This window comes from Miscanthus floridulus, chromosome 13, assembly GCF_019320115.1.
Source record: "Miscanthus floridulus cultivar M001 chromosome 13, ASM1932011v1, whole genome shotgun sequence".
Classification (NCBI taxonomy): Eukaryota; Viridiplantae; Streptophyta; class Magnoliopsida; order Poales; family Poaceae; genus Miscanthus; species Miscanthus floridulus.
In genome coordinates, this window is record NC_089592.1 from 11,558,173 (window position 1) to 11,573,192 (window position 15,020).

General features: G+C 37.3%; 1 protein-coding gene across 1 annotated transcript; it reads right to left on the reverse strand.

Moving 5' to 3' along the window:
- Nucleotides 1-479: 479 nt before the first annotated feature.
- Nucleotides 480-4,240, reverse strand: LOC136499451 (polyadenylate-binding protein-interacting protein 11-like). Its single transcript, XM_066495102.1, has 10 exons — nucleotides 4,110-4,240; nucleotides 3,933-4,020; nucleotides 3,588-3,682; nucleotides 1,455-1,530; nucleotides 1,254-1,355; nucleotides 1,081-1,191; nucleotides 912-971; nucleotides 787-834; nucleotides 598-666; nucleotides 480-500 (listed from the first exon to the last, which is right to left on the reverse strand). Exons 1-10 carry the CDS (start codon nucleotides 4,238-4,240, stop codon nucleotides 480-482), a joined length of 801 nt encoding a protein of 266 aa, XP_066351199.1.
- Nucleotides 4,241-15,020: the final 10,780 nt, after the last annotated feature.

The window sequence follows — 15,020 nt, forward strand, 5'->3', positions numbered from 1 at the left end:
ATCACAAAAGACAATTTTTTTCTATGGAAGGACAAGGATAAAAAAGAGGTGTGTGTTGACACAAATCATAATTAACAGATTTCAAGATGTGTTAGCACAAATCACAAGAGACAATTTTTTCTATAGAAGGATAAGGACAAAAAATAGGTGTGTGTTGGCATAAATCACAACAAACAACAAACAACTCAACAACCACAGAAAGACAAGTGAAAGTATCCTAACAACTTCACAGTTGTTGTCCCAGTGCAACAACTTCACAGTTCAAAGTATCCTAACTTGCAAAACCTTACGTAAAGAAATCAATGATTGCAACAATCACAGAAAGACAAAACATAAATGGCAGGAGCACAACACCAGGTGGTATTCAGATTCAGAATTCAAGGTGATTGGTGCATGGATGGGTAGGTATGTAATAGAGGACCGAGAGCCTCAAAACCAGGCAAGATTATGGGCATGTTACCATAGACTCACACAAACTGCTACAATTCTGCAACTGGGAGCTAAAAACATATTTAAAATGTGCACTGTAGGCAATTTTTGCATATAATATTTCCCTCAAAAAAGTTGCGCAAATATGAAGAAGGTATGCGAGCTAACCATCACAAATTCCACAAAAGCGATGCGAGTAGAATGATGGTAGTCACCAAGCAACCTCAGTCGAAAGACCTACAGCAGTCATTGCAATGAGCCAATGATACTGGGGTGGTTGAATTGTCATTTCTACAAACATTTAACAACACAGGCTGTACAAAAGGGAAATGATGTTTAAAGTAAAGAATGACCAACCTCTCCACATATAGTCTCAAAGAATAATTTTAGATCTGCCTGAGTGACCTGCAGTAAGTGCATATATTAAAATAGAATAATGGCATAATGAATACCTAGTGGTAGCATGAGTGTGGGTAGCAAACCTTCTTGTCAATGTTTGTGCAATAAATAGTCCTTGCACACATTTCTCGTTCATTATCAGACTGTAGATCACAGAAAAATGGCAAACTTTTTAGAGACCATACCAGATACAAGCATGAACCTTGAGCCATGAACTTAAGACAAGCATGTTGATTCCTGAAGGTTGCATACCCTGGGTAGGAATGTTGGGTTGACTGATGCAATGGCGGTCTTTGATGGCAGAACCCTGACAGGATAATATCCAAGCATAGTTCCTGACAGATTCAGAGCAGACTTTGCACCCTTTGGAACATGGATGTTTATCACCCAATGAACAGTAGATTCATTACACAAAGTAAGCAAACTGAAATATGGTTGGATATGTATATGTTACCCTCATCAGTGAACTCTATGAAAGCGAACCGAAGGACTGAATTTGGGTCCCCACACATGCGACAGTCCACAACCTTTAGAGAGCATATCCAAGATTATGCACAGTTGCATCAAAATCAAATGGGGAACTAAATATATGTAAGGGGGTTTACAACTGTCCCATATATTTGTACCTGTCTGCAATTTATAAATAGTCCTGCCAGGTTTTCTTCAGTAACTTGAACAACAAAAGAGAAATTAGCACCAGAACTACATATAATTGCTAGTTAGCAACTCAAACATTATGTGACACTATAACCGTGAATAAACAGTGTACTACAGAAGCTAACTATAGAATATAACAGTTAGATAAATATTTCCCTAATACATCACCCAACTTTTTCAACTTCGATTGGCAAAAAAGTGACACTATCAGGTATGACAAAAAAGGAAGAAAAGGGCATGGCTATACAAAGCTATGGCAACGACTACATGTCTTAAGAAACATTGACTATTCATAATTACTTTGTATTTTACAAAAAAATCAGCAGTATGATTAACTACATCAGCAAACACTATCTTAGGAGCCATAACAGTGGGCCAAACTTAAATATGTGCATTGCAAAATGTTTCTGTGTTCTGCATCTACAATGATGACAAAAGCCTTTTGTCCCAAACTCCCAATCCAAGGTAGGGTGCGCCTCTCCCTTTTCCATATATTAAGAAAGAGCAGGGCATATGCCTGTTAATGCTTTACACCAAGAGCAATATCGTAGGTGGAAGACTAAAGACAAGACACGGTCTTCATCATCTAAGTGGCCCCTTGGACCCAAATGGCAACATATATCAATATACTACTAGGCCTTAACAATGACTTTAAAACAACATTAGACAACCAGAATTTGCATCAGCTATAATCTAAAGCTCAAGCAAAGCTATGGACAGGTTGTAGAAAACAAGATAGTATTGTTTCCATACATCCAAAGCAACAGGGGATGCTGAACACAGGGCATGCCATGCTAGTACCAAACAACTTTCTGTCCAACATAATCATAATCAAATACAGCCTAGTTATGACAATGAAGAAGATATTCTAGTTATGACAATGAAGAAGATATTCACTTATACCAACTTGCATTTATACATTTTTCTCAATAGAATTAATTTAAGACTAAAATGGTCACCATGCTTTAGCAAAGTTGCTGCATGTGTACAATGGAGTATGCAATAACTGACAACTATTCTGATAATGCAAATCCATTGTACACATGCAATACACTATTTGAACAGCCAACCCATAAATGTCAATGAGGTACAAAATTACTTCTCAAGGTGTTACACTTGCTCTACTATAATGCCAAAGAGAAAGTAAGTTTATTTGTTCCTATAGATACTACCACGCATATACCGGATCGCATTCTGCAATATAGAAGTGTTGCTGTTCTAGAAAATACATGCACTAAAGACCATACAACACTGCATCTAAACCTTGCAACAGCAATACTCATGCACAACTAAGCATATCGGCATTCCTTCCCAACACACAAATACTAAATGTTCACTCAAAGCTTATGACTGTAAGCACTGATGCCAACTACAAATAGTCAAATAGATATAAAGTGTATAATGACAAGCGGAATGTCAACATCTCCCATAGCATACATGAAAGGAATGTAGACAAATGTGCGTAGAGTTTGATAGGAATCAACCAAACATGGTGCCCTAGGTATTGCACAAAATAGAACTTGTTCCTTGCACTCAAGAATATATGGAATTCTGAGAAAAATTAAGGAATTCAAAAGCAGAGGCACCTAGTATTTCAAGCAGTCTCTACAGCAGAACATGGTCTAGCTATTGATTGTCCTTTCCCGGTGGCACTTCACAAAAGGAACCTCAAAACAGAGCTCTTCAAGGTTACACTTCCTAGTAAGGAACCCTTGCTACATAGGCGATCAAGGAGTCCATAAGCATCTTAGACAAAATCAGCAACATGATTTTATAGACCTTTGCTACATAGGTGATCCAACAAGAGATGTCATGACACAAACCACATGAACAAAAGCAAAGATGCCACACTGCCACAGATAGAAGCACATGGCAAGTGAAATGAAACAAAGAAAGATGAACCACATCATCAGAGAAGAACAATACTAAAGTCTCGCACAGCACACACAGGCAGCTAAGCACATAAAAGGCAAAACAGAATAGAGCTCAAAAGTAACACATTCTTACTGTAGCCTGAAATTGTCATTTTCATGTAGAAAGCCATTTTTGGTCAATGTGTCAATGCTCAAGTTCAAACAAAGAACTACAGAGCTCAAAAGTACCAAGTTTCTTTGCAACCAATTTGATCTGGCAATATCATAATAACAGGCTTCCAAAATGTTACACCAATTAGGTATCTGGATGTACATCCTAGTTTCTGTGTTAATTGAAAAATACTAATTAAGTGCAGGATTAAAAATGAATGTTCACTACTAGTTTGAGGTTCAATTAGATGAAGGCAGCATGCTAAACTATCAAATGACTTTATCGGGTAATTATGATGTCAAAAGAAATAGGAATGTATTAGCAACCATCAGACAATCAAGTACACAAGTAGGAAATTAACATTAGGAGAATAGGTTAGCACATTAAACTGAGATAACAGAAATATAATGAGTGTATCGTACCGCCTTAGCCTCCTTGTATTCGTTAACAACCTTGTGAGAAGCGTAGGAGAACTTGGTGTTAGGGCCCAATTCAGGGATAATAAAATGGCTGTAAAAGTAGAACAAAGTTTGTCAGCAAAAATATTCAATACAAAATCTGAAACTAAAATTACCATTAGTAGCAGGCAAAGGACTTACTAGTTGGTGTTGAACCACTTGGTCATCTCCATAGCAAGGACAGTGGCATTGCCCCTGGCCATGGAGAAGTAGGTGTCAAACCCAATGTCTCCTCCAGTCAATGAATAGCGCTCTGGGACAACGCCGAGCATGGTGGTGTGTGTTGACACAAATCACAATTAACATATTTCAAGATGTGTTAGCACAAATCATAAGAGACAATTTTTTTCTATGGAAGGACAAGGACAAAAAAGAGGTGTGTGTTGGCACAAATCACAACTAACAAAGCAATGCACTAGTAGTGATATAAAAGCAGTGAACATAGAAGCTACTTTAATAGTAGTGATATAAGGAACAAATGGCAAAGAGGGTAGTTTCTGGCAGTAAAGGCAACAACAAGGAAGCACCTTGGCTCTGACATAATTTGGAGTGTTGGGTCCTGATGGGCCTCCAGTCGATTATGTCAATGATCTCTCAAAGATCTATAGAACAAGACAACAAACAACAGTTACCAACTGTAAGCACAATAGACATCCTGAGAGGGCAATTAGGTAGCACACAATAACATAGAAATCACACACTAACCGGATCAGACCGTCATCTTTAGAAGAACAAGAGGAACCTCCACAAACCTCATGCTTGTCCTTGTCTTGGCTATCAAATGTTACTACACTGACACATAGAGGACAAAAAAGACACACTAATAGAGAAAGCAAGTCTGGAATGCATGGAAAACAACTGTGTACTTTCAAGCCAGCAAACGACATAAACTTAGTATAATGGTAAACAAACAGTTAACATCAAACATCCAAACAAAACATGCATCTTGTTGCAGATGCAAATAGTACCAAATATTATCATCCACTTTAGTTTACCCTCTTGACTATAGATTAATATTTACAACCATTTGAGCACCAACTATTCTGATCAACGTAGCTGCTTCTTTACAAAGTACCATGCACTCATAGCATTAACCTACACACTACATGACAAGAACCTAAACACAAGATCCAAACACAACACGCAGGTCATGCTCTCTTATAGTACTGTTCATAGACCTGAGAAAAAATATTAGAAACAAAAATCAATTGAGTACATGATGGAACAATACACAAAGTGACATTGCAACTAGTACTACCTCAGCATCATATTTCATCACTTTAGATCGACCATCATTAGAACTATTGTATTAATTGAAAATCATGTCATTGACATACTTGATACAAAGATGCCCAATATCAGCTTCAGAAAACTTGTCCATCAAATAGACATTTAGCTCCCAAAGCTCTAGATTCTTCATCGCAAAGATACCACTATCATTGCTAAAGCTAAAACAAGATATGAGAAAGACAAGATAGAATATTATAAGCACCACACAAAATGATATGATCTAAAAAAATTAAAAAACATTGTACACTACCTACTTCTCAGTCTACTGAGGTACATCTACATAGATAACTTCATATCCATGGAACCCAAAGTCAATTTGAACAACTTCACTCCAAACTATGGTCAAGTTTGGTATCTAAAAGTAGGTAGAGGAAATAACTAGAGTGTAGATATATATTTTTTCTTATTTGAACAAAATTTCACATTGCATTCAAACAAAATGATGTGAATCCATGTGCTGCTGCTACTTACAAATTCATCATAGACAACTTTATGGAAATGTGAGTCTACTCCAAAATGTAGAGTACAGGAATCCAAGATTACAATCAATCTTCGAGTGATATACACAACAACCACATACCACCGGTCATGGAAGAGAATTGGAAAATAAAGCTGCCAAAATAACACAAAATGAAAAAATAGGGATTATTAGCACAACTGCAATGCACACAACATATGTGCTAAAGCTTAAAAAATTAAAAGGATGTGTTACTCACATATTGGCTGTATGCTAATGACCTTGCACGACCAGCACCCTTAAAGCATTTCACTGCATTATTATATAGCTCCTTCTCCTTGCTATCATTAGGGCCGTGATTTCCAATAAAATAGTCCTACAAAAATAGATTAGTCAATATTATTTTATTTGATATAGTTACCACATGTAATTGAGAAAAAAGAGAAATAGATGACACTTACACCAACTTTAGAGAAGAAATAATGCTTGTAAGAATTCTTAGGGTGTTTCCTATGGAATAACAATCTGCACAAAGCATTCACTACAACGTAATGGACCTTTCCTTAAGGCTTAAGAGAACTTGCAAGTGCACTTAATTTCACAACCACTTGCCCATAATCGATTACTGCAAGACTGAAACAAATGGAAACATTTCATAATTACTTGATTCAAGTGTACTCAAGAGTGGTGAAAACGCTAAGGACGTTGTAAACATTGAAAACTTACTTGGAATGTTCAGTTTTTGCCATCTTCAAAACAACCTCATATATGTCAGTTTCAAGTCTGGAGACTGTTATCTTCGAATGAGGCATCATATAAGGGCTCAACTTGTATTTGCTTGGGATCACTGTCCTCCTAGGACGATGAACATCCAACTTTGCACTAGAAGAGTACCAAGGACCTTGGTTTGAAAAGGACTCAGAGTCGTCTGATAAACCATTGCTTCGCATACTTTTTGCAGAAATAGAAGTCCCACCTCGATGGGATGGAAGAGGTGTAGGTGCCTACAAAATCAAGAAAAAATATAAAGTTGTTCGAAAATCATAAACTAAAAATTGACATAATAGGGTTCAAACTATTTTATTCTATTCTCCAAATACATAACAAACAAGCACACAAACAAACACGGCTGAGAGGTATAAAGAAGGGCACAACAGAAATGCTTCTATTGCCTTTATTGTTAATATATACAGCACTAGTACCGCTAAGGTACACTAGAGTATGGATACTACTACAACTACTTGTACTAGCTATTACATGACTGAGAGCAGCCCCAACTACTAATAATTGTCCTTCCACTACCATGGCTGCACCAAAAGCAAAATCAACAGGTTATCTCATAAGACAATTGTTCCAAATTGATAAAACTAGAAATGCCATTTTACAATGTCAATGTGTACTCCAGAAGGGCAGATTGCAGCAAGAGGAACAGGAGCAATTAATTCTTCAGGAGTCTTAGTAAAAGGTAAAGACTCCATTCGCACAAGGTCCTAATCAAGAAATACTACGATATTAGTTACAGAAAAGAGATCACAAGATATGTCATAATACAAAATTGATCCAATCTAATAAACAAGCTTACAATTTCAACATTGTCATTTCTCTCGGTCTCAACAGTTTCATGATTGCTCACGTTACCACTTGGACCAAATGGATTAGAACTCATCCGATCAATACAAGTCCAATTTTTTGGTCCAGGGCTAAATCAGAAGTAGAAGCTGCTCTCAGATTGAACCTATCAAAAAGTGAAAATAAATCAGGTGTTATAGTACAGTGAATAAGACAAACATATTAAAACCATGATTTTACAAAAAGAACAAGTTACAAACATATTACCACAGAATTTACCTTTTCATGCATGTCATTGGACACAGCACGTCGAATCCCAGATATCACTCGATCAATAGGACAAGTTCTACTATCACCTGATAATGGACCAATAGGACGCCACAGTTTAGAGTCTTCAACATAAGTTCCCAAATCATCCTCAGATTCAAACATTCTAAAAGATGGAATACTAGGACTATTAAAGTAAGGAGCCTTATTCTTTATACAAGGTTTCTCAACAACTGCTTTCCCTGGTTAATAAAAAAGAAAATGGTAAAGAATATTGAAAATTACAGGTGACAACAACTGATATTGTACATGTCAAATACCATAATTGCTTTATTTCAATTGTGCAATTTACTGCTAATAAAAGTGCAATCTAAAAAGTGCTAACCATTAAGAATTTCAAAAGTGCAATTTACTGCTAAAGAGAATGCAATCTACAAAATAGGTACTAACCGTTAAGATCCAGAGCAGGAGCTGTATTTTCATCCAATTCAATTTCTTTTAAACTGCAGGGGATACTTTTTTGATCTAAAACATGAGGAATAGCACTTGAAGCAGCTTGGACATTCTTCACTCCACAAAGAACGTGACCACTCAGATAACCAATAGGATTCTTTGGACTAGGCGCTTCTCCTGTTTGTCCTACACAGAGACCATGCTCAAACATGTGCCCAGTTCATATATCATAGATTTGTTAAGCATTTTTTTCATCAGTAGAACAAACCTGGGGCCTTCTCAACCATACTCATTGAGGGGGCAGCAGCAGCTGCACTAGTTGCTTTGCCTTCCTGAACCATAGGAATCGAGGGGGGAGCAGCACCTCCACTAGTTGTTTTGCCTTCCTAAACAATGGAAAACAGATGTAACAAGTCCAGTCAGTAGGATATTTCCTTTACTTGATCACTGCCTTAGTACTGTCTAGCAGGATAAGACACAAAAGAAGACCAGAGCACACTATCACATGGATAAGCATTCAGCTTCTAGTGTCATCCATCAAAAATAAAAACACCATTGACAAACACATACTCACTTTTAGATGAAGCTTCTAAAGTTTACTTGCACCTTTAGAAGTTTGCACTAGGACTTCCTCAACAATTACAGGATTGTCCGCCGTACCTCCAATTCTAGCATTATCAACATTTGTGCGACAGAGGGAGGATTTGTGAATCCTTGTAGAGAGTCTTCATTGAGTCATAGAGCCTACACTATTGGGACTCAAAGATTGGGATGATTTGCTTTTCCTCTTGCTATTCCTTGTACCTGAAGCTACACCTGAAAATATACAAAAAAAATATATGAGCAAGAGATACAAAAGTTAACTGAATACTAAAACAATGTTATAGAACACTTCATCTACCTAGAGCTGGTGAGTCATTGGAATGAAGAATTTCAGTTGACTGGGATGATGCATTTTTTCCTCTTCCGATTCGTTGCACCTGATTCCGCACAAGAAAAATATGCATAAAGAGTATGAACAAGATATACAAAAGTTAATTCAATGCTAAAACAAATGAAATAGAACACTTTATCTACCATGAGCAGATGAGTTAGTCGAAGGAAGAATCTTAGTTGGCTGAGAAGCAGCACAATACTCAGTACCAGAAGCATTGTATAAGCCATCTGATTCTATTTTCTCAGTCACATAAGCTTCTTTCTTGGGATGGACATCTTCCACAATGCCATCTATACCAGCAGCAGCATCAACTTCTTTCATAGTTGTTTTACCTCTAACAACAGCCATTCTTGGATCCAAGACATCTTCCGAAACAATACCATCTGCTGGAGAAGGCAGTGGGGCTTCATCTCCAGTAGGCACAGCATCAACACCTCCAACATCAGCATTATCATGTGCTAGAGAAGCCACTCTGGCATTAGAATTCTGAGCCTCAGCAGGTGGGTCGGCGACATGACAATAACGCTCATGCATGTACTTGAACATTTTGGCAACAAGTGTGCTGGGACTCCTATAGCCAAGGCTTGTTAAGTGGTTTTCGAAAAGCTCACACATAGCATCTTTGTCCTGTAATGTCAAGTTAATAGTACCATATGAATCATGTATTTTTCAATATAGAAGAATACTCATAAACATACTGGACAAGGCACCTACCTCTATTCGGATGAAATCACAATATTTATCCAGAGTATTCCTAAAGGAATCACGAGCATCTACCGGTAGGTATGCTTCTGCATAGCAAGTGTCCTCAATGGATTTCACCTACACAAAATGTATTCAAGTCAGCCAGTGATCTCAAAAACAACAAGAGATGTATGTGTCATGTAATACAACAAGAGATCTCAAAAACACTGAAATCATCACATAGTTTGGCGGTGATAGAACAAACAACACTTACCGGGCGCTTTTCATACTTCTCACCAGACACACGATCATAAGAAGCATATTTGTTAATCATCGAGCCCTTCCAACAGAGGATCCATGGCAGATTTGGGGGCAACTCGTTTTGTTTTCCAAAGTTGACAAAATCAAGATAATAAGCCTACAAAAGATTTCAAAGACATCACTAAAATAGGATACATATCCAAGACAAACAACAGAATATAGAGAAGAAAGGAGCAACACAGAAACACTTATAGCAAGAAAGTATCTGCAGCCACCAATAGTGCTTCTATTCTTCTTTCTGTAGTTTGAAATCGAAGCAAACAGCCAATCAAACACAAACTTGGACCAATCCCATTCTTTCACCTTAGATACATCAATCAAAGCACCAAGGTACTGCGGGCTGGGAAGAGTACTAGAGTTTGCACACAAAAAGTGGACCAAGCAACAACCATAAAGTATCAAAACACATCATCATCTAACAAAGTGTCACCTAACAACTTCTCACCAAAGGTCTTGATCAGGGGCAGAGAAGCCTAATCGATTTCAGAAAGAAACTTGGTCTTTGCAGAGTCATTATGATTTTCCCTAATGTCTTCACCACCTATTGGAAGGCCTAAGAAAAGATGAACTACCTCTATAGAAAATGGGATCACTTTCCCTCCAACAACTATGTCACATCAATTCAAATCAACTTGATTTGCTATCCACTACACAAAGCCTCTAGGTGCAGAAAAACCATCATACTCCAGCAAGATACCGAAACCCTGATCCCGAATAATCTTCTTACGCTCATCCAATTTGATAATTATCTCTCCAAAATACTTACTATTGAACCTAGAGGATGCTCTCTCTGATGTACTTGCAGTAGTACTTGATTTCCCTTTACCCCTGCCTCTGACAGTTCTGTTAATTTGAAAACCGATGCAAAAAAATAATATAAAAATTCTAGTTAAGCTACTGAATTTAGTAAACATGGTGACAAACAAAAAACAAGATTAGTTAGGTACTGAATTTACCTTTCCAGAACGCGTCCGGACACTAGACCATGTTGATTTCCCTTTGTTGTCAACAAACTTAGCAAACTGAAAGAAAAAAACCAAATAAATGGCTTGCATCACACTACAAAAAATAGGGTGTAAATATATTATCATTCTTTCAATTGTTCTGGCTTAAAGAGAACAATAGTACCTAGATAACTAGACATCAAGGAATAGACAAAATATTAACATAAAAATGATTTCCCTGGCCTAAGAATTTTGTAACTAGTCTATATCAGACAACTACGCTACAATTTAAATACAAGAATCTTCACCACACAAATTTCAGAACATACTCCAGATAAGGCTTCCTGCACATGCTTGAAAGTCTTCAGCATCTCAGCAGTATCAATATCATCATCTGTGGGATTTCGATCTTAAAAAAGGCAACAACATATATCATAGTATTATAATACACAAGTGCATAAACAAAACAAAATCAAGTGAACTTAGTACATCGCCAACATTCATAGAATCAGAGTTGTTGTCTTCTTCAGAGTTCATAGCAAAGTCATCATCACTCTCACCATTTCCAGACTCAGCATCAGAAAGAAACTCATCATCATCCATGGCTACATAACATAACAAAAAAAATTGATTAATGACCTCATTGCTAGCTACAGCCAATAAAATAAGAAGCAAAACAACTAGCTCGAAAAGTAATTGGACGCTTACATAACAAATAAAAAAATAACCGAGAGCCTTCCTGAAAAAATAACCTGAAACTCCAAACAACTCAATGACATGAATTTTAGGACAAAAAATGAACTAAGATCACTGGAATAACCGGAGCCAAATATATTATATATCATAGTTCAATATAATAATTACAAGCCAGCAATAGCTGGTATTCATAAAAAAATCAATATTTATAATATCAACTAACCAAACTACAACTCAACATCATCACCATCGTTTACACTAGGATACCTATATCAGCACAGAGGGCATGAGTTATCGCTACCAAGCTACTCAAAAATGCATATCTTGTGGAAGACATGCATACAAGGCAGCACCCTCAGTGTCTCCATGGCTGCCTCTAAAGCAGCTTCGTCATCGTCCTCTTTTCTGATATCTAAGACACCCAAGCAGATAGCACATACATTGTCGTCTTTCAAAGACAACTCTACTAAAATAGGTCCATTTTCAACGCAAGGAGCTGACGATTGAATAACAGGGGGATATGAAGAGCTCTGCATGCGCCTGTCCATCTAAACTCAAACGATCAAAGATGAAAATATTAAAGCAATGTGTTTCACTGGGAACTACAAATATTGCATCATCTCTGTTAGACCGCAATGTTGTACAATTTGCTCAAAATAAAATAGCAGATCACAAATTTCTCATTTTTCATTGGCATATCACTAATGATAAAAGAGTAAATAACTACTTGTAGAAATTCACTGAAGAATTCTATTTCAAAGAATTACTGGCCGATATCCAAATAATGATAGTTCAATTGAGATATCCCTCACATGTATGAAGCAGAGAATCCTAGAATGTATAAAACTACCTCGCAGAATCATGCGTGCAATGCAGGCACCAGACGGGGAGCGAGTACAAACAAAACAGAAACCTCTCCCTCTCTTTTTCTTGCACCAACAACACACTAGAACCAATTCGTTATAGTTAAAATGTTTTCAGCATGCAATATAGAAAAAAATGGAAAAGTTCAGGTGGACTATGAAATATAATTAGCAATATCAAACTCAGGGGTGGATCGATCGATGCATTTTAGACTCCACAAATCATATCTTATATCAATGCAACAACTCAAGGAACTAAACCACCATATATAATTAAACACACAAGTCCGCATCCTAGCCCTGTCAAAACTAGAAAACAGAGGAACTAGAGCACTAGCCTCCACAAGCAATAATCTGTTAAGAATTATATTATTTGAGCAAACTGAATTGTCTATTGTGGTTCCTTTAAAATCACAAACAAAAAAACACTGAATCTCTGAGAAAACTGAAACTAAACATTACTTGAAAATGACATATCATACAATTATGAAGTACTAAAATAACAAGCGCTGAAAAAATAGAGACTCTTGAATAAATATATCAAGGATACTTATCCATACACATAGAAATTCTAAAAAAAACTAAATAAAGAAGAACAAGACTGAACTGAACTACATGCACAAGGGGCCATGCGTGCAATGCAGGCACCAGACGGGAAGCGAGTAGAGAAAAAACAGAACCCTCTCCCTCTCTCTTTCTTCAACAAACAGCACACTAGAACAAAAGGCCAACAACCAATTTGTTCCGGCACAGACAACGTAGAGAAATGAACAATACAAATTGATTTCAAAACAAATGGGTGTACCATAAGATGCGAACCTGAGTACAATGGGAAAATTGAATCGCATTGTGATGATAGGAATAGAGGACAATTTATTCAGGTTTCTACAAAGTTTGCAGGCAGTACTAGATATCCACATGAAATCCATCCTCCAAAAAGTTCACCGTATGTAGGGGAATATTAAGCTATGACGAGATAGGACTCGCTACTAATAAAATTAGACTATGACCAACATTACAGTAATATACATGAAAATTGAACTGCTCCTACCAAGTACCAACCAGAAGAATTAAACTACTACAAACCAATAAGCATCAACTGATCATTAGCAACAAAAGAGAAAAACACAAGCAGAGCTAAAAACTTCACTGCAACATGGGATCAGAAACAATGAAATAAAAATAAAGTTTCACTATTTTGATTTCAACATGGGATCAAAAACAATGAAATCAAAATAAAAACTTCACTCGAGCACACAACATCCAGGCTTAACAATATTATTACCTTGCTGACAGCCTTTAGTGGGTACCCTCCTCCAAGCCTTGGATCTCTACACCTGAATTCAGTTAAAAAATTAGGATGTCAACTACCCATCAACAAGCTTGATGTACAACAATGAAACCAATCATAGATATAAAAGGTCACAAAAAAAGGATAACACATGATGTATACAAACCAGGGAAGAACAGCCTGAAAGCTGCCAATGCTTCTATCTGTCGTGCACACAAAACCTGAAAAAAAGGACACATTAGCATGGAGGAACTGATTGAGATAAAAACACACATCGTGGATTTAGCAAAATGGCTTATGGGTATATAAAAAATATAATTTAACAGTATGCATGTGGCTAAATCCAATGTGTATATTAAAAAAGGAGTAGTTTGCACCTGAATGTAGAATTATCTTACTCGCATACATGGTAGCAAACACAACTGATTAACTGAAAACAAAAAATACGAATCCCTCCGCCTCTGACGCATCGATCCATGGTAAAAAAACCCATGGATCGACAAAAAGGCTTGGATCTAGCGCAAAAAGGCTTGGATCTATAGCACTAGTAAAAACCCAGTGTCAACAAAGTTGTCACTAGTAAAGTAGGCAGCGTAGAAAAATCACACAACAACAAACGCCTGATCCACACACCAGAAATGATAGGGATTAAGAAGAATCGACAGAACCTAGCACACATCGCCATCACATCGCCCCCTCCGCCACACCCGCTCCCCTCCCTCCTTCAACATCGAATCCACTGAACCACATGGAACGGAACAAATGCGGCAGAAAGCATGATCTATATTCCACGGAAAATCCACAAAAATGTCGCACAAAAATGTCAAAGGGGACAGGAAGGCTGAACCTACTGGGAAGAAAGCACACAAATGAGAGCAGCACCTAAACATCTAATAACTTATATTGTATAGCCGATCATAGCCTCATAGGCCAGAAATCAGCAAGGCTCGCAACGTACCCAATAGGCTATCCACGCAACAACCACCAGGCTGATAAGTAGCAAACAACACCGCAGCATATGAGCTGAAACAAGTCGGCAACCCATAGGTAGTGCTAGTCTAGCAAATACAATATTACTGCAGGCCTAAGCTATGGGCACCAAATAAGAACACGTTGCGTATATCAGGAAAGAAAGCACAAGATCTCAAACAATGACAGGTAAATAGCGTAGCAAAACTAAACATGTCCATTTGATTTTGACTACCACTAAATGATTTTACCTTACATCCCATCAAATTGTGCATTCCCTAGGATTTGATGTTAAGTCCCCACCAGGATAT